We start from the raw sequence: 21,383 nt of genomic DNA, 5'->3' as shown, positions 1-21,383 counted from the left end.
AAATGAAATTAGTACATTCCGCCGATTTCTTTGATAACTTTCTCACAATTTCTATTAAATTGAAATTAAATTGCTATTAAATTTCTATTAATTTTGACAATAATTGAACTCTTTGACAATCAGAAAAATCATTTCTTACGTACTTTCTTACAAAGAGTTCCCAATTACGTTACCTACAGAAATTTTGCTCAACTTTATATATGAACAAAAGTTTTCAACACATTCCATACAAAATTTCCACAACAGTAAAAAACAGTGAGTACTTGTACCGCATTCCTTAAGCGCACTTCTTACTTCTTATAAAACGTTAGCACACATTGAAATGAAATTTAGAAAAAAAAACATTATCACTGCATTTCTCAAATTAAAAACGGGTAATCTTTTTCGGTTTGTCTCACTGAAATTTGAGAAAACTTTTTAGAACGTTTGGAAACCTTTGTTTGAAAACTTAGAAACTATTTAATGCTGAAAGACCAGGGTTAACGATATAGCTGAGGCTCTGAATGTTATGTAAGAAAAGTGGTAAAGGTGCACATGCAGGAGACATAACCGACTGACGTCGGGTGAATTGCTCTCAAACAACCAGCGAGCGCTTGGCTTCGTTAGAACCAAGCTGGTGCTTAGAGATGGGGGTTGAGTGATTGGGGGGGGGGGGGGGGGTCAGAATTTAATGCCCGTCAAGTTCTACCTGTTTATTCCGTTTACGAGGACGAAAAGTCAAATAGACCACTGAACTAATATGATAGCTACTAACTTCTACAAGATAGTTTTGGGAAATATGCAAGCATTCCGTTGATATCAGCAGGCAAAACAAAATTATCAGCGTATGACTGATTTTTGCAACTATTTCTTGATGTGCTGAAGGCACTCAGCTTAATTAATAAATTAAGAAAATTCAACAAACTGAACGGATAGTTATGGAAGAGTTTACCTCTGAAATCCAATTCATCGTAGAAACTGTGAAAGACAGGCGCTGACTACGTAGAAAAAAGTGCGGAAACTGTTGAGAGTTACAAGAAATGTGCTTTAAGTCATCACAAAAGTCACAACGGTTTTATTGCAAAAACAGTCGCAATTCCTCCTGGTTCTTATTCCATGAACAAAAAGAGAAAAATGAACAGACTATTGTGAAATTTTTTTTCCACTGAAAAATTATCTTTCTTCGGCTGTCAGCGCATTTATTACATAGTTGTTGAACTTTCATCGATTCCGGATACAGAAATCAATTGTTCATAACTGATCTTTCAAGTTACGCAGTTTTATTGTTCAATCTCTGATCACGGCTATGCCACCTTTTTTAAAATCAAGTTTCTGTGTGCATTCGGGGGCTATTTTGATATGTTCAAATGTTATTCACATTTTGCAGCAATTGAGATCTTTATTTTGCCTGCTCATTTTTAAGTCTGAGTAACGTTCAGAAAAGAACAGATTTCCTTCCATTCTTATAGAGCGATATTAAAAAAACTCTGATCTCTGAATGACTATTTTTCTCTATTCTGTTTTATCTCAGGATAAAATTTAATACTGAACTGCTGTAATTCGAGGTAAATTTCAAACCTTCATCATTTTTCCGCTGTTTATTTTTCCCCGTCAACATTTTTTAAATTCATTACAATACCTGAACAAATGTATGATGGATTTTTTATTTCATATTATTCTGTCTCGAGCTTTCAGCGCATTTATGAGCTGAAATGCGCTGAAATGCGTTGAATGCGCTCCATTTATAGAAGAAGTGCGCTGAATGTTTCTAAGAAACGTAAGAAATGCGCTTATATTTTTAAGGAAATGAGCTCAAAATTCATCGCATTTCCTAAACAACTTCAGTGCATTTCAACACATTTTAGCACTCCTTTCTGAATTTCCTGTCAATTAATTTAATTTTATATTAATAATGAAATTTTGTAGAAAAAAGAGCATTGAAAAGTGCTAAAATGCGCTGAAATTATGTACTCAATGTGTTGAATTTTTAGCGCATTTGTTACATGATTTCAGCACATTTCAGCTCAGTTCTCACAAAACTTTCTAAATATAAAAGTTGATTAAATATGAATTTTTTAAACTAATTTTTTGGCATAACATAACTTCATTTGGCCAAGCACGCGAGCCAAATTTGGCCAAGCACGCGAGCCAAGATAGGAATCTTTCGAAACCAATCCCCCCCCCCCTCTTTACCCCCTATCCCACAAACCATCGAAGTATTTTTTGTTTTAGACCATACAGTATGCTGCAAGTATCAAATAAAATCATACGCACGATTTGGACAACAGAATGGAATGTCGCCTATGGACTATATAAACCTATTATTGGACTTTTCAACCGGAGGAAAACTTCTCAATGTGATAACGGTAAGTGTGAGTGCTAACTTGTGACGTAATAACCCGTACCATTAAATTTACGGTACCCGTACCGTAAATTACCCCCCCCCCCCCCCCCCCGAATCCCTCCCGAAACGCATTCAACCACATTCAACGCTAAATCTGCAATTTTTTCATCTTTTCAACGCATTGATCGCAATTCTTACATTTTTCTTAGAAATTTTTAGAGTTGATACCTCGAGCCGGGGGGCGTTGAGTGGACAATAAAAAATACTTCCTAAATATTTAACCCAAATACAATGTAGGAGTGAATGCGCTAATGGAATGAGGGGACTCGAAAGATATTCTAATGGAACTCCATTATCCACCTTAAAAATTTAATCCAAATCAATATAAGAGTAGGGTGATGGGATGAAGCGACTTTTAAAAATTTACCACCCTTAATATTTACCCCAAAACAAGGAAAGAGTGAGGAGTAATGGAGTGAGGTGAGTTTTTAGAACTTACTTCCTAGATTCCCAACCAGATAAAGTAAGAGCGAAGGAATTTTGTAAAATTAGTTTCTGTTAGAATATCGATCAAACTATAGTCTTAAACTTAGTGAGAATTAGAAAGAAAGTTTGACTTACCAGATTAGAAAGACAAGCAATATGACTTCGATCAAAGAAATTATATAAATGAATCGTCAAGAAATGGTGCTGAGAATCAATATTCGGTTCAAATTGGTGAATCTAGATAACTAATATTAGAGTTAGATTAAGTGATGTAAAATCTTCCCAGCATGTATTAAATGATGATGATATCTCCGGAAGTGTGAATGAATTCTTAGAAAAGTGCAAATGCATTCCATTTAGTGTTCCCTTTGCGACTGATTTGCAGAAGCAAACCATATCGGGTAACCCTTGCGACCCCCACTATAAATCACGGTGCTAGGATTAGTTTTGTATCTTGACTTTTTCACACTGATAATGGGTATATATACAGCTGATTTTTGAGTCCCTTTACATCCCCAAATTCAAATCACCATCTTGATCTAATAATCAGATCTCTCCTGTAAATCTCTAAATTCTACTGTAAAATATCATTTTGTTATTCTCTCATTTTTGAGAAATTAATTCTTTTACTTAGTTAAAAACGCTTTTTACTCCGCTTGCGAAAGTCCATTACCCAACAGATTATGGGCCCAGCAATTTTCTAAGTCATAAAAATAATTTCCAAAACAAAACTAATTTGTTGTTGACAGTCATAATCCTTTTCTGCTTAGTACTTTTTCTTTTCACAACTGTTTTGCCTGCTTAAACTTCAATGGATCAACAGACAGTGAATCTGCTGACCTACACAGGAAAGGCACAGGACTTTCCAATCTGGAGCACAAGATTTGTGGTGATGATGCAGACGAAGGGACTCTACAAATCATTACTGGGGACAGAGGAGCAACCCAATGAGCCTGCGCTACTGGCCAATGGGACAACCAATGATGAAAAGAAGAACCACAAGGTGCTGAAGGATGCATATGCGAAGGAAGTTGCAGACATCAAGGAGAAACGGAACAATGTGTGGTGCCATCTGGCACTGACTCTAGATGCAACAACCCTCATGCTGATGAGACATGACTGTGTGGGAGATGATGGCATTGGAGATGGAGCAAAAGCTTGGAAGCTTTTGCAAGAGAGATTTCAGAGTGTGGAGACGCCGACAGTGGTGACTTTAGTGGCACAGCTTGCTCGACTGCAGCTTGAAGATTCTGAGGATTTGGACAACTTCTTCATCAGAGGACAGGAATTGCTCAAAAGGCTACAAGAAGCAAGGGAAGCAATCTCAGAGACCCTCTTCAACGCCTTGGTCCTCAATGGTCTGCCAATGAGGTATGAAAGTTTTGTTATACAGGAAAGCTTCAACCCGGCAACGAACTTCACAGAGTTGAGGAAAAGGCTGCAGAACTTTCATGAGAGCACGGTGCAGAGACACAAGGGACAAAGTGGTTCAGTGGCACTGGCAGTGAAGCGTGACTTCAAGAAGGGACCCAAGAAAGGAAACTGCTTTGTGTGTGGGATCCCTGGACACTTTGCCAAGGACTGCAGGAGGAAGGAGACAGCACAATGCAGCAAGTGTGGTGAGAAGGGTCACATAGACAGGGCATGCAAGAGACAAAGAGATGGAGGCAAACATGAGTCAGTGGCAATGGGTCCAACATTGGCTACACCAGACGAGGAATGCTGGGCAGCTCTTACCCAGTGGAAGACAGCAGGCATGCTAGTGGACAGTGGTTGCACAGATCACATAGTGACGAACATCGATGCGTTCCTGGACTTTGTGCCCATTCAATCAGTGGTCAGAAATCCCAACGGAGAGGCTTCCAGAGTGGTGGGCAGAGGCTGTGTGAGGATCAGCATACCCTCAAACAAATGGGAATTCCAATGCGAACTCAAAAATGTTCTGTGTGTGCCGGAATATTCTTCAAACCTCCTATCAGTCTCAAGATGCACGGAGTGGGGACATAGCTTCACTTTCGACAGAGGAAACAGCTGCATGAAACTCCAGAAGGGAACTCGGTTAAAACTAACACAAGAAAATATTTTGTTTTACTTACCCTGCAGCGTTCTAGAATTCAAGATGAGTTCCAACAGCGTGAAACTTGACAGTGCAAGGAAGTGGCACAGACGATTGGGTCATTTGAATCAAGCGGATGTGGTCAGGAATGCACCAGAGACAGTGGGGGAACTCGATGATGTATGCATTGTGTGTGCATTGGCCAAGATCACAAAGACTCCAGTACCAAGAGTGGCAGAGACCCAAGCAGAAGAGAAGCTGGAGAGGGTGTTCACAGACGTGATGGGACCTTTCAGAGTAGAGTCACTGTCAGAGTTCCGGTTCTGCATAGTGTTTGCAGACCAGTACACGAAGTTTGTGTTTGTGGACTTGCTTAAGGCAAAGAGTGAAGCACTGGTCAGCCTGAAGAGATTTGTTCTCAGTGTGGGGACGCCCAAGAAGCTGAGGCAAGACAATGCGAAGGAGTTTCTCTCAGAGCAGTTTAAGACGTACTGCTTAGATGCAGGCATTCTACAGGAAAAGACCATACCAGAGACGCCACAACAGAATGGGTTAGCTGAGAGGTGCAACAGGACACTGCTGGAGATGGCAAGATGTTTGCTCATTGACTCAGGACTTCCCCAGATGATGTGGGGAGCAGCAATTCTTCACGCAGCAAGGATCAGAAACTTGGTTGTGAGACGAGGAGAAGAAAAATGCCCAGCAGAGCTGATGAGAGGTATAAAACCTAAGCTTTCAATTAGTAAATTATCTATTTTTGGTTGCACAATATTCATGAGGAAGAGGGACAGAGAAGTCAGCAAACTTGACCCCAAGGCACTGGAAGGAAAGTTTGTGGGTTACACTGAAGGAGAAAACGGATACCTGGTGTACATACCCAACACACGCAAGGTGATGGCAGTTCGAGATGTGATCATCAAGGAGTCTGAAGTGGGCTCAATCCCTGACAACAAAGAAACGGCTGACTTACTAGATGATGGGTCGGAACTGGGAATCTGGCACCCAGATGATGGTCATCAAGATGATGACAACAGAGAACGACAGGACACATCTACTGCAATAAAGGAGGAGTGGCATGACGCAGGGAGCGTGAATAGTCAAGAAACAACACTGAGACAAGAGGCCTCGGATGTTGCAGAAACAGCACTAGATGAAGGATCTACTGCATCAAGAGGGAGTTACAGAGACTCAGAGTCACTGGAAGACAGTGACACAGAAGACTTCGCACAGTTAGAGACAGTTGGCTTCAATGAAGATGCACTGGAACACGCGGACAGAACAGAGCCCAGACGAGGGACACGAGCAAGGAATGTTCCGCAATCTTTTGGAGAAGTCAGAACCCATCTTGTTGTGACTGAGGGCGACTATGTGGAACCCAAAACAGTCTACGAAGCCAAGCAAGGTGACGATTGGGACCAGTGGCACCGGGCAATGAAGGACGAGGTCAAGGCACTCCAAGATAACGAGACTTGGAACCTAGTGAGACCACCCACAGACAGGGACGTCATACCGGGCAAATGGGTCTACAAAGTGAAATTCGGATCCAATGGTCAAGTGGACAAATACAAAGCGCGCTATGTGGCGAAAGGCTTCAAACAAGTGGAAGTACTGGACTACTTTGAGACTTTTGCGCCTACCTGTAAGCCAGAGACATTCAGGATTCTACTTCAGCTATCAGCGAAGCAGGGCCATTTGATGCACCAATTTGATGTCAAGACTGCTTTCCTGCACTCACCAATCGAGGAAGAAGTGTATCTGGAACAGCCACAGGAGTTTGTAAAACGCGGATCAGATGGGGAGAAGTTAGTATGTCGACTAAATAAATCAATTTATGGTTTGAAACAGGCTGCTAACAACTGGTACAAAAAGCTGGCAAACTTCCTACTGAGACAGGGGTTCACCAGAAGCAAGAACGATCACTGCTTGTTCGCAAGATCAGAGGCAGAGGATCACACCTTCATCTTGGTCTGGGTTGACGACATCATAGTAGCATCAAGAAGTATGACAGTGGTCTCTGATGTCAAGAAGGCACTAGAAGCAACCTTTCACATGGAAGACAGAGGGAGACTACACTGGTTTCTGGTTCTAAGAATCAGACGAGAAGAGGGCAAAGTCACAGTTGACCAAGAACGCTACATAGAAACAATGCTTGAGCGGTTTCAAATGGATCAATGCAAATCCTCAAGAACTCCAGCTGATTTGAATTTGAAACTTCAGACAGCACAGAACGGAGACAAAGAAGTGGACCAGAGGATCTACAGAAGCTTGGTTGGATCACTTCTGTATCTGGCCAAACAGACGAGGCCAGACATCATGTTCACAGTCAACATTCTGTCCAGACACATGAATGCACCTACCAATCAACACTGGATGTGCGGAAAACGACTTCTGCGATATCTTCAAGGTTCAAAAGGTTTAAAACTTACTTACACAAAAGAGGCTAGTTATGATTTAATGGAGGAAAGTGATGCGGACTGGTCTGGAGACGTGAACGACAGAAAATCAACAACGGGCTATTACTTCAAGCTCAACGGACGTGGCGCAGCACTCAGCTGGGGTGTCAAGAAGCAGGCCACAGTTGCTCTTTCTTCATCAGAAGCAGAACATCAGGGCATGGCAGCAGCAGTTCAGGAAGCACTCTACCTGAAACAACTTCTAGAGAATTTTGGCATCCAACAGAAACGTCCAATAGCAATTGGTGAGGACAACCAAAGTTGTATCAGACTCTGCCAAAACCCAGTCATGCACAAAAGGAGCAAGCACATCGAAACAAAGTTTCACTTCATTCGTGACAAGACTGAGGATGGGACTATTTCAATTCATTACGTCCCTACAGACAAAATGGCAGCGGACATCTTCACAAAGTCCTTACCCGTTTCGAAAGTGGAAACATTCAGAGCAGTTTTGATGGGAGCAGACTCTACGCAATCAACTCAAGTCTGAGTGGGGGTGTTAGAATATCGATCAAACTATAGTCTTAAACTTAGTGAGAATTAGAAAGAAAGTTTGACTTACCAGATTAGAAAGACAAGCAATATGACTTCGATCAAAGAAATTATATAAATGAATCGTCAAGAAATGGTGCTGAGAATCAATATTCGGTTCAAATTGGTGAATGTAGATAACTAATATTAGAGTTAGATTAAGTGATGTAAAATCTTCCCAGCATGTATTAAATGATGATGATATCTCCGGAAGTGTGAATGAATTATTAGAAAAGTGCAAATGCATTCCATTTAGTGTTCCCTTTGCGACTGATTTGCAGAAGCAAACCATATCGGGTAACACACGCAAGGTGATGGCAGTTCGAGATGTGATCATCAAGGAGTCTGAAGTGGGCTCAATCCCTGACAACAAAGAAACGGCTGACTTACTAGATGATGGGTCGGAACTGGGAATCTGGCACCCAGATGATGGTCATCAAGATGATGACAACAGAGAACGACAGGACACATCTACTGCAATAAAGGAGGAGTGGCATGACGCAGGGAGCGTGAATAGTCAAGAAACAACACTGAGACAAGAGGCCTCGGATGTTGCAGAAACAGCACTAGATGAAGGATCTACTGCAACAAGAGGGAGTTACAGAGACTCAGAGTCACTGGAAGACAGTGACACAGAAGACTTCGCACAGTTAGAGACAGTTGGCTTCAATGAAGATGCACTGGAACACGCGGACAGAACAGAGCCCAGACGAGGGACACGAGCAAGGAATGTTCCGCAATCTTTTGGAGAAGTCAGAACCCATCTTGTTGTGACTGAGGGCGACTATGTGGAACACAAAACAGTCTACGAAGCCAAGCAAGGTGACGATTGGGACCAGTGGCACCGGGCAATGAAGGACGAGGTCAAGGCACTCCAAGATAACGAGACTTGGAACCTAGTGAGACCACCCACAGACAGGGACGTCATACCGGGCAAATGGGTCTACAAAGTGAAATTCGGATCCAATGGTCAAGTGGACAAATACAAAGCGCGCTATGTGGCGAAAGGCTTCAAATAAGTGGAAGTACTGGACTACTTTGAGACTTTTGCGCCTACCTGTAAGCCAGAGACATTCAGGATTCTACTTCAGCTATCAGCGAAGCAGGGCCATTTGATGCACCAATTTGATGTCAAGACTGCTTTCCTGCACTCACCAATCGAGGAAGAAGTGTATCTGGAACAGCCACAGGAGTTTGTAAAACGCGGATCAGATGGGGAGAAGTTAGTATGTCGACTAAATAAATCAATTTATGGTTTGAAACAGGCTGCTAACAACTGGTACAAAAAGCTGGCAAACTTCCTACTGAGACAGGGGTTCACCAGAAGCAAGAACGATCACTGCTTGTTCGCAAGATCAGAGGCAGAGGATCACACCTTCATCTTGGTCTGGGTTGACGAAATCATAGTAGCATCAAGAAGTATGACAGTGGTCTCTGATGTCAAGAAGGCACTAGAAGCAACCTTTCACATGGAAGACAGAGGGAGACTACACTGGTTTCTGGTTCTAAGAATCAGACGAGAAGAGGGCAAAGTCACAGTTGACCAAGAACGCTACATAGAAACAATGCTTGAGCGGTTTCAAATGGATCAATGCAAATCCTCAAGAACTCCAGCTAATTTGAATTTGAAACTTCAGACAGCACAGAGCGGAGACGAAGAAGTGGACCAGAGGATCTACAGAAGCTTGGTTGGATCACTTCTGTATCTGGCCAAACAGACGAGGCCAGACATCATGTTCACAGTCAACATTCTGTCCAGACACATGAATGCACCTACCAATCAACACTGGATGTGCGGAAAACGACTTCTGCGATATCTTCAAGGTTCAAAAGGTTTAAAACTTACTTACACAAAAGAGGCTAGTTATGATTTAGTGGAGGAAAGTGATGCGGACTGGTCTGGAGACGTGAACGACAGAAAATCAACAACGGGCTATTACTTCAAGCTCAACGGACGTGGCGCAGCACTCAGCTGGGGTGTCAAGAAGCAGGCCACAGTTGCTCTTTCTTCATCAGAAGCAGAACATCAGGGCATGGCAGCAGCAGTTCAGGAAGCACTCTACCTGAAACAACTTCTAGAGAATTTTGGCATCCAACAGAAACGTCCAATAGCAATTGGTGAGGACAACCAAAGTTGTATCAGACTCTGCCAAAACCCAGTCATGCACAAAAGGAGCAAGCACATCGAAACAAAGTTTCACTTCATTCGTGACAAGACTGAGGATGGGACTATTTCAATTCATTACGTCCCTACAGACAAAATGGCAGCGGACATCTTCACAAAGTCCTTACCCGTTTCGAAAGTGGAAACATTCAGAGCAGTTTTGATGGGAGCAGACTCTACGCAATCAGCTCAAGTCTGAGTGGGGGTGTTAGAATATCGATCAAACTATAGTCTTAAACTTAGTGAGAATTAGAAAGAAAGTTTGACTTACCAGATTAGAAAGACAAGCAATATGACTTCGATCAAAGAAATTATATAAATGAATCGTCAAGAAATGGTGCTGAGAATCAATATTCGGTTCAAATTGGTGAATGTAGATAACTAATATTAGAGTTAGATTAAGTGATGTAAAATCTTCCCAGCATGTATTAAATGATGATGATATCTCCGGAAGTGTGAATGAATTATTAGAAAAGTGCAAATGCATTCCATTTATGTTTCCCTTTGCGACTGATTTGCAGAAGCAAACCATATTGGGTAACCCTTGCGACCCTCACTATAAATCACGGTGCTAGGATTAGTTTTGTATCTTGACTTTTTCACACTGATAATGGGTATATATACAGCTGATTTTTGAGTCCCTTTTCATCCCCAAATTCAAATCACCATCTTGATCTAATAATCAGATCTCTCCTGTAAATCTCTAAATTCCTTTGTAAACTATCATTTTGTTATTCTCTCATTTTTGAGAAATTAATTTTTTACTTAGTTAAAAACGCTTTTTACTCCGCTTGCGAATGTCCATTACCCAACAGTTTCCCAAATAATCACTAAAAAGGTGTAATAAACGGGGGTAAATGAGGGTTGAAGTGCGAAAAAGAGGGAAACCCGGATCTAACGGCACGACAATATCATTACTGAGCAAGTTTAATTGCAAGTCTAATATCAGTACTGAGTCAGTGCTATTATCATGTCACTTTCTACACTTTTTGGTCTGTGCATGTCTTGGCCACGACTTGGTAAGTCTAAATTCATTAGAATGTGCCCCCAGAAGTATTTAATCGCAAAGAAATAAAAGTGAGAGCTAATTGAATGAAGGGACCTCTTAGAATTGTGCCCCGCTATTTATTTACCCCCAAAACGTAAGAGTGTGGTGATGGCCGGGATGGGGGAATAAATATACTTAATAAAATTTGCCCTACCCCATTTTTACCCGGAAACGATATAAAAGAGGGGGTCTATAAGGGGGGACAGAGGGAATTTTTAACCTTTACACCCTTAGACGTTCACCCAAAACGCAATCAGTGTGAGGAGCTTATGGAACAATGGGACATATTCCGCACATATTTACCCCACAGCCCACAGTTTCAGCCAGATCAATCTAACGCTGGGGGGAGGAATGCATTGGCTTAATGGGGGTAATAGGTTGGGGCGGGGGTGGGGGTAGACTTTTTAGACTTTACCCCTAATTAATTAAACCAAAAGCGAGTGAGGGGTAAAAGCGTGAGGGGAAACTTTTGCGAGTTTGCTTTCCTGAAAATTGAACCAGAAAGCGTTGTAGTAGTGCGAGACATTGAATTGTCTTTAGTCTCCCGAAATACTAACGAAGAGTGAGTCAGTGGTAATGGAATCAGAGGAATTTTAGGAATTTACGACCTCCAGATGCCCCAAATCGGTAAAAGAGAGGGAGGCAAATGGGGGAAAGGGTAAACAATTAGTAGAGTTGTTTTTAGATTTTTTCCTCAATCTCCAATCCCAGAACAATATCAGAGAAGACAATTTATGGTAATGGATTGAGGAGATTTTTTAGACTAGACATTACCCTCCTACTATTCACCAAAAACGATGTAACAACCTTGAAATTTTGTGAAATGATATTGCTAACTTCCGCTGTTTAATTGGTCTGTGCCGTTAAAATTCGTTTTTACTGTAAAATCAAAAAGGTATTTGATTGGTGTAATCAGTGACAATTGAAAACCACCACAAATTTTGGTAACGTAACAATTTGATTAAAAAGAATGTGGAGAATTAAATAACAATTTAGGTAAGTTTTTGTGGTTCTCTTTTAACTTTTAACTCAGCAACAAAATTGATATTTCTTTCACATTGTATGTTCTGATGTAGTACAGTGCTACTCGGAAAAAAAACTATTGTGTTTTTTTTATCATAAGCGGCCTATTTTTTTTATCATAAGCGGCCTTTTTATCATAATATCAGTTCTAACCGAAAATGCCAGAAATTTTCGGTTAGAACTGATATTTTTCAAATCAAGCACCCAAATGCTACTCATGAACTTTAAGCCTTCGAGATTATCATGAAAGTCATATAAATTCCTCTGCTATGGTAAAAAATCAGAATACACTTGTTGAAAAAGTAAACAAATAAATTGCAACTTTGCATGATAAAATGCCCGCTTATGAAGTCAATTTGGACAACACTTTTTTAAAAAATATTAATCACCAGTAATCATCAGAGGTCCTTCAGATCTAATTTTAGATAAACTGGCAAGTATATTTACACAGAAAATCAAGATAGAAGTTGGTCAGTTTTCTGAATCAGCTTTTAATTGAGTTCCACGTAAAATCTGCTCAACTTGGTTATGCCTCCAATTTTTTAGGAAAAAATAGGCATTGTGAATTCGGCAATTTAATGAGCAAATTGAACAGATCTCACAAGTGACTAGACTTACAGCTTCTTACAATAAAGTGCCCATATTTATCTGGGTTTTCATTGATCTAGAGAGAAAACACACATGAAATCTGTTCAACACTGTCATTAAATTGTCAAATTCACGATAGAAATTCTTGCCTATAATACTGAAGGCATGAACAAACTCAACAGATTTTCCGTGTAACTCAATAAATTTCCGTTTGCGGAAAATTGACCATTTTGTGTCTGAATTTTCGCTGCAAGTAGACTTGACAATTTTTCTCAATTTGGATCTATTGAAATTCAAATGACTATTCGTCGAGGAATACAAAAATCAAACAAAACAGCCAAAATTATTGTTGTCTAACAACGACTTCAAATTCTAACGAATTGGCATACAAAATTGCAATTTGTCCGTTTAATTTTGTCTTTGGTTGTAAGATTATCACCTATTGATTGTTTTCGTTTTTAAAAAAGTAGAGAGTTTGAAGTTACCTCTATTATGTCTGATCAGCTGATTTTTTCCTCTTAGAACTTGTTTATGCTCTTCGGCCTAAGTCTTGCACACCAAGACAACTTTTCAATAATATTTGTATTTCTGAAATTTGCAACTATGGTGGCAAATAAAACTCTATAAATACATCATAATTCGCGCCACTGACACACAAGTTATGGTTAAAAACGGGAAATCCTTTACTATAAATAAAATTGGGATCTTTTCCGTTTGTGCCCCCCCAGTACGTTATGCTCCCCCCAGTGACAGAGCACGTGTCATTACATAGTAAATCATTATGTAAAAATATTGCACGTGCGTCTGGGGGTTGCAAATAATATGCACGCACTAAGCTGGGGGGGGCACAAACGGAAAAGATCTTAAAATTGAAATGAATGTCAACCACTTCTGACTTCTTCAATAAAATCAACTTATAAAAAGCTTCAATGAAAATAGGTTGGGGAATGGAAATCAGGAAATGGTTTTGGATGGCGAAAGTGTAGGTGGGGGTGGGGGGAATGTGGGTGTGGGGGAGGGAAAATATAATGAAACTTGGTTCCTTTACAGAAATCTTCATTTAGCATTTCCCTCAGAAGTTACCAATTTTTTTGAAAACTGGTTGCCTGTCACCCATTTAGTTATTCATTACTTTAGGAAAGTAGTTTTCTAACTAATATCTTCTGCTGCGCAGATTATGAACTTTTATTTAGTTCATAAATCTGTACACAGGAGTTCGCTTACAATAGAGGGCAGGCATCAGGATTATCTTAAAATGATCCAGATTAAGGATATCTGATATATACCACAAGAAATTAGACTCTGATTCTGCTTCTAAAGAAAAGTACTAAAAGAGCTGAACTGAAGCTCTGAGTTGAGGGATTTTTCTCGCAAGAAGTCATTGTGTACGTTTTGTTCATTTTTTCAGACTTGCTTTTACTCCTAGTCAAGCTTTTTTTTACAAACTCTTAAGATACAGCGTGGTATAAATGCAGCAAATTATTGAGCAAAATTCTTGAGAAAAATCTTTTTATGCCCTATGGCAAGATTTTAAAAAAAAAATTAGGTACTTCAATAAATTTTCGATGAACTGTTATTCGAGAAGAGCGGATTAAACTATCAAATTCTGGACTATTCAAAGAAAATAAAACATATTCAAAGCCAAAAAGAACCAGATTGTGTCAAATGGAATTTAAAAACTACCGTCATCTGATATCTAAAGCAGCAAAATCTGGGTCTAAATAAGTTGAAAAACAGTACTGGCAAACAATCGGAAGTATGAGATCAACGTCAGGATCAGGCGTCCTCGGCTCTGTGCTCTAATTGCCTTAGGCCTTCCAGAAATATAGTCTCTTGTATACTTGCAACTATTTCAGGGAAAATACAACAGACATCTCTGCGCTAATGTTATCTCAACACTCGGATTCGGATATGGACCAATCAGAAGAAGAGGCGACCTCCATGACGCAATTTACATTCTACCACCGAGTATAAATGATGAATATGGATTTATTTACTTCTTTTCTTTCGATTCAATACAACAACACCTCACATTTGACTGGTTTAAACTGAAAGTTGTTTGCGAGGAACAACCGTGGGTCTGTAGGGAAGACGAAAGACAAAGAAAGGACGAGGAGAATTAAACTTATAATTACATAGATAGACAGGTTTTTTTTTAAAAATCTGTAGGTTATTTTTGGAATTCAAGGAGATGCTGTTTAATTTCAACATTTGATCTCTCGATTTTTCTGTCCGTAAAAGGAATTTCTCTCGACTAATTGTGATGAATGTAAAGAAATTTTGAAAAAAAAATGTCTAGCATTACTGTACGTTCCTATGTAGTTATTGGCACATTTGAGGCAGCTGAAGAATAACGTTGTATTGCACACCATTCCGTAGAATTTGTAGTTCAACAAATTTAGTCAATAGATCACTTTCCTTCCTTGAAAATGGGCTTAACTGACAATATTGGCCCAGCCGTTATCACACAGCAAAATATTTATAATTTTTGATAAGGAATCTGTAAACGAAACCCAGGTTGAGGTGCCAGGCGGAAATCGGCATGTGGCGACCATCTCAGATTGAAAGTGTCGGTGTCCGGAAAGACCCAGAGGGAACGACTCTATGTCCAGACTCTCAAGACTTTCGTGCGTTCATTTCCAGAATTTAGTGGGTTCCCCAGACTTTTTCTGCATTCATGTCTAGGCTTTGGTGCGTTGACCCGAATTTCGTGCCAGCACAAGATTTGTCTGCGTTCAAGTTCAGACTTATGTGAGTTCAGGTTCAGACATTCGTGCATTCATGTTCAGATTTTCGTGCGTTCCTGTTCAGGCGTTAGTGCGTTCATGTCCAGACGTTTGTTTGTTCATGTTCAGATGTTAGTGCTTCAGTAATATGTTTGCACTATGTTTGCCAGTACTATGTATGTTCAGTGTTTCTAGAGTGTATAATTTTTTAACGCACGACGCCCCCTCGTGCGTTCATCTTCGGCCTGGGCATAATGAGCATAATGCGCTGCAGAATGACTATAGGATGCGTTCGCTCATCGCGATCACTTAGTAAATAAGTTGCCTACCAGAGAGCAGAGAACCCATAAAGCCGAAAGTTTCTATGTGCTTTAGATAGCCGAAATTGCAATGTCTGACGACTGTTAGTAAATGGGCTAAAAAATTAGTTGCTTCCAATGAATTTTTCGCTCGTGATTTCATATCAAGTCCCATGTTCCATTGAGGCATGTGTTTTCCGGGCAAAGCCTTGTCAAAAAACTACTCACGCGGTTAAAATTTTAGGGTAAATAATGTTTGCTTACTATACTGCAGGTTCATACATTAGATAATTAAACGATGGGGATAATCGCAGGACGATTCAACCCCCTAATTCTACTCTTAGTTTATATAGTTAAGTATTAAAGAAAGTTAAATGCAAATATGAATTGATAAGTTATGTTAAACAGCATCAACTATAAACCGAGCATTAGGGGATATATTAGTTAAGTTATTAAGATTGAAATAGCACTGGTTAGCACAGGTTGATTTATTCTAGGTTAAACTTGTAAATTAGATTTTAAGAGAAGCTAAGTTGAACTTACCTTAATTCCAAAATTGTGCTAAATTAATTTTGTCTGACTTAGAGAGTTCTTAGTTAAGAACTAGTCACAAAGTTAAAATCTATCTCAAGTAGGTTGCAATTTAAGCATGGGAGCAGTACGGGAGCAGGATTTAAATCTGAAGTTATCGGGAACAAACTGTGCTTGTGGTTGAGCGAGCAATTTCTTTTTATAGTTTCGGACACGTGTCTCTCTAGTGTCTTTTTGGATAGTGATAACAGTGTCAACTGAATTATGTTGGTATTCTCGGTGCGGCATGTCAATATCACGTCTTGATATTCTCAGTTTGAGTTAAAGATCTAAAAAAATTAGTTTATTCAAAACTACTTAGCTTTTTGTTCACATGTTAAAAGGACTTTATGCAATTCAAGTTTGTGCTTCACCCACTCTAACGTAAATTTTCAAAATAGCACTAATATCATCAAACAGGGTTAATGAGTGGAGCACAATTCTGCACATCCCATCCCGGTCCATACGCATTAAATCAAAACATCAAGCTTTAAAATGTTGAAACACTCATTTAATTTAATTTTATAGTAATTAAGCATTAAATGTTTGTAAGATTGAATACTTTGTTAAAGTTCATAGTACGTTTTGGTTACGGAGTTTCTCTTGCAGACGGATTTATTGACGATGTCCTGAGATACATGGCTGACCAAAAAAGTTTGTACAGTATTTTTGGGTGGCCCTCGTAGCAGATCGTTTGTAGTTTTTCAATAAAACTTGTGCTGTTATTACATCTCAAGTTGAGTAATGAAGGTGATTGAAGAATATTCTTGTTAATTTAAATTTCTATAATGAAAAGCAAGGTAAATGAATAATGAAAATATAATGAAGGCGCAAAACACCATAAGGGTTAGTATTGCGGAAATAATTCTTCAAATAATGAATTCGGTTTCGTAAATAATAAATTAATCAAAGTAAGGTTTAAAGCTATTGTTCAAACAAATAATGTTCAAGCTTTGCTGATCGCTGTAAATTCTCTTTAAGAAGTGATTTATTTTGCTTTGTCATCATTTCAAAATAAATAACAATATCGTTTTGTTCAGAAACTTCAAGGAACAGAATAATTTCACATTGGAATTCTGAGTAATATAAGTTAGAGAATTTACCAACTTTATTATTGAAAATAGCCTGTTTAGATAAGTTTATCCATGCAGATTCACTATGCTCAAAAAGTAAGCAATAATCTTTAAATCGTTCAATATCAACACCTGTTGAGAATAAAGACCAGATTAATACTTAAAGACGACAATAGAGAAACTAAGACTGAGCTATGGGTATTGTAAAGATATATGGCGGATGGAGATCAAGAAAATCTACTAACGAAATGTTGTGAAAGAACAAAGAAAAAGTTATAGATCCGTAATTTGGTCAATGCAAACATGTTGGAGAAGTACATTAACATCAACTATAGTTGGCAGGTTAAAATGAATCATATTTTGGTCATCTTGATTATCTCTTACAAATGTATTCATTTCATTTTCTTGTGTAGAGATAGGTAAGTCAGTGATAAAGTTACTGCAGTCATCAAAGCGAATTAACTTAAATCGGCAAATTCGACTAATATGATGTGATAAGAAGGGTTACAATATGTTTTGAAGAATTGGGCGCTTAATAATTCAGAAGGGAAGATATCAAAATCTAATACAATGAAAAAAACAATCACTTGATAATAATAAGTGAGCGGTCGAAAATGTAAATTTTTGATACTATCGATTTCTTCAGTATGAACAAACTATAGTATTTCATATAAATTGTACTCAGGAATCTGATGAAAGTAAACTACAATTTCGTTGCAATTGTTATCTTACAGAAACAATATAATTCCTTGTAACTCAAAGTTCCATTGAGTTGAAATCGAAGTGTAGAGTTTATTTTCAATTAAGAAGGTTTTTGAAATTTTATTAACTTGCCTTTCAATAAAATCAGCGAGATCGCAATATGTTTTAATGTACTTTACGTCTAATGCAAGATTGTTAGACATTTATAAAGATTAAGAAGGAATTCGATGGAAAAGTTGAATGATGAAAACGGACTCTTTTTTGACTATAAATTGCATGCAAGGGAACCGGTGAAGTCATCAAATTAAATCAAAAATTTATGCAAGTAAAAGGATCAAGGAATTAATCGAATTGACTCAAATAAATAGCTGTGAAAACAAATATGTAAACGAATAATTTTCTTCACCGACGCAGAAAGAAGAAGAAGAAAGTACTGAACATCTAAAAACACAAATTTTCTATTCCATTTTGTGAGTGCTACACGTGATGAGAAGAGGATGTGGAGTTGATGCTCCAGATTTGCGATCTCCAGATGGAGCTCAGTAATTCGTTGATCGAGCTGTTGAGAGCGTTGCCTTTCCGATAAATGGTTTTGTTGTACTTGATAATTAAATGTATCAAGCTGGGGAATGAGATTGGCTGTTATATTGTCAAACGGGACTTGTATTGTTTGTTCTTGCAGAGTGTTATTAGTCTGTAAATATGATTTCTTATTCGACCAGTAACCCATGAGATTGATTCCACTGATATTTCACTGCAACTGATAGATGAAATTTGAGTTGTAGTTTGGGTGTTCACTAGAACCGGGAGTTTTAGCTTGTTTCGCAGCTGGATGTTGTTTTTGTAGGAGGTCTTGTACGGGTAGTTGTGTAATGTTGAAGATTAAGAAATTTGGTTGCAATGATTGAGTAGCGGTAGTGTTCGCTAAGACATTGGGTACTGTACGGTTTGTCTTGGGTAAATTTACTTCTAGTTTTGTCGCTGGGCTAAATAATTCTCTAATGATTATTTACGTGGTTGTTTCTCTGCAATTGTTTCTGCGGTATTAGTTCTCCATTCAGATGATGTAATCAGTTATTAATGAATTTCCACTAGTAGTTTGAGTTTCTTTTGCTGGAATCTTGATAGCTGAGAGGATGGTTGTAAAAGGAGTAATGTGGTTTCCATAGGTTGAGGGTTGTACTAGTCGATTAAATTTCTTTACTCCAGATTGAGGTTTAGAAGTGGATTGTGTACTGTAATCGGGCCAAACACACTTGAAAGTTTCTTCTGAAAGAATGATATCAGTTTGTTAAAGATGGAAGAAAATTCCTAAAATATCGATTATTCTCTAATCTTACTCTATTCCAACATTATTTTTTTTAAATTTCTGTTGCAAGTATTCTCTTTTCTTGATTTTTTTATTCTCATCTAAATTAAATCAGTGGTAATGAAGTCAGTTTGAATTTTATAATCATCATATTATTTGAAGAAATTAAGAGTTATAGAAGACCTAATCCTATACTGGAGATGTAGGAACGTTATGGTCGTCTTTTTTTGTCTATATTTTCTCATCAATAGATAGATTTGGATAAACACTTTGTTCTCAAGTTTTAAAGCTCTTAGGCTATTATTCTCTCCGTACGGTGGAATTTGAATAATTATTTTTCTGATAGTATTCTTCTCAGGTTTTGGAGTTTGCATTGTTCGTTCTCAATTTTCATCAGCGTTATTCTTCTCTGAATTAGTTGCTTAATAGATAGAGGTCAGAATTGGAACTGACATTAAATCAAATATGGCAATATGGCAGCAAAGAGTGCTTTAACAACAGGATTAGATGCATCTGTAACTTTTATAAATTTTACAAGGCTCGAATGAGGCATAGAACTATGTCGATGAGTAACTTGTTGAATAAGAGGGCGGCAAAGAACTTTCCGCATCGCTCAATTATATATTGCGTCTTCCCAAAGGTTTCAACAAACCTATCAGTAAAGATGTCCTCTGAAATGAATGAATCCAAGTAAATTGTCCTAGATTTATAATAGTTTGTTCCGGAAGTATTTGAAAACGATTCTCTGTTACCTAATAATGACTTAGTAATGATTTTGAGAACTCCTTTTCTATTGGAGTTAAAAGTGATTGAATTCCACAAATCTATCATTTCTTTATTTGTGTACATAGAAGCATGAATGCTTGCAGTATTTATAATCAATGTTTCCTGAATGCCTATGTGTGGTATAAAGAGTGCAGGTTTTCTTACTTTTGTTATTTGTGAAGGTAGTTCAACCCATGACTTATCATCATCATCAAAAGTTAGTTGAAATAAATTTGAATGCTTTTCAGAGCACGATTGTTCTTTGGTTTCTGTGAGGGTTTGTCTAGAAATAGGATCAACAAAGTGTATTTCCTCTTCATAAAGAATTTGTATTCATTTATACCACTTATTGGTAAATTTTAAGCGTGAATGAAATTCAGGATAAATTTATAGCCGGGCAACATTTCCGTATACTTTGAGAAACATAGCTCTTTTGCTTGTTATGCTATATCCAGCTAAACGGGGATTTTCTTGAGAAACCATTAAGATATTGAGAATAGTTGAGCGTTTTTGTTCACAGTCATTTCTTAATAGCTGTAAAGTAGAAGTTTGAAGTTGCCGAAGTTTATTTAAATGCATAAAGTCATTCTTTGCTCCAAGATGTGCATCGAAATCAATATTTTCATAAACTTGGAAACGTTTTGTATCAACTGTTTTGTTGTCACTGGAGTAAATTTTGTTTTCTAAAGAAATAGCACCGGTATCAGATTTAAGTTTGTGAATAGGTTCTCCATTGTTGATTTCAAAATCCTCAAGAAGTATTGGACAATCATATGGCGTAGGGTATACTATTCGTGGATCACTGCATAAGGACTGTGGTTTTTATAAACTTGGAATATAAAACTTTGCAAATCAAAATGTGACTGAGCTGAGTTAAAATTAGTATCCTTTATTATATAATTTTTGTTATTAGCTTTAATCATTTGTGCTTCAAAGGTACAAATTATAGAAAAAAAACAATTATTGGGTTCATCCCAAGTGTATGCAAATTGATCGGTAGATGTAGAATTACAGCCTCCGTCTGATAAAGAACAAGGTAGAGATATATTTTGCCAGTTATTAACTCTGCCATCTCTAAGGTTTACATTTAGGCTAACATTTTGTATGTATGTCTCATAAGTGTAGTATAATCCATCCTCGAAGTTATATTCATTGTTCCAACATTGCCTGACATAAAGTTTGAGAACGAGGTTTCGTCAAAATCAAAATCTACAGAACTGGAAGAATGGGAAAGTTTTATCTTTTCTCTTTCCTTCGCAAGTTCCCA

At 38.2% G+C, this 21,383-nt stretch overlaps 1 protein-coding gene across 1 annotated transcript; it reads left to right on the top strand.

Annotated features, from left to right (window-relative positions):
- Positions 1-169: 169 nt before the first annotated feature.
- Positions 170-14,895, top strand: LOC142348718 (uncharacterized). Its single transcript, XM_075400178.1, has 3 exons — positions 170-255; positions 2,212-2,345; positions 14,529-14,895. Exons 1-3 carry the CDS (start codon positions 201-203, stop codon positions 14,793-14,795), a joined length of 456 nt encoding a protein of 151 aa, XP_075256293.1. The 5' UTR covers positions 170-200; the 3' UTR covers positions 14,796-14,895.
- Positions 14,896-21,383: the final 6,488 nt, after the last annotated feature.

The sequence above is a fragment of the Convolutriloba macropyga genome, chromosome 10 (genome assembly GCF_964194025.1).
Source record: "Convolutriloba macropyga chromosome 10, txConMacr16.3, whole genome shotgun sequence".
NCBI classification, from domain to species: Eukaryota; Metazoa; Xenacoelomorpha; order Acoela; family Convolutidae; genus Convolutriloba; species Convolutriloba macropyga.
The sequence above is the reverse complement of the archived record's forward strand: the minus strand, read 5'-3'. Positions and strand labels throughout refer to the sequence as shown.

Excerpts from the sequence above, each read along its gene's own strand:
- LOC142348718 (XM_075400178.1), top strand. The coding sequence starts at position 201 with ATGAACAAAAGTTTTCAACACATTCCATACAAAATTTCCACAACAGTA. Across the intron at positions 256-2,211 it reads TTCCACAACAGTAAAAAACA|ACCATACAGTATGCTGCAAG; the intron begins GTGAGTACTTGT and ends TTTTTGTTTTAG. Across the intron at positions 2,346-14,528 it reads AACTTCTCAATGTGATAACG|GGAAAATACAACAGACATCT; the intron begins GTAAGTGTGAGT and ends CAACTATTTCAG.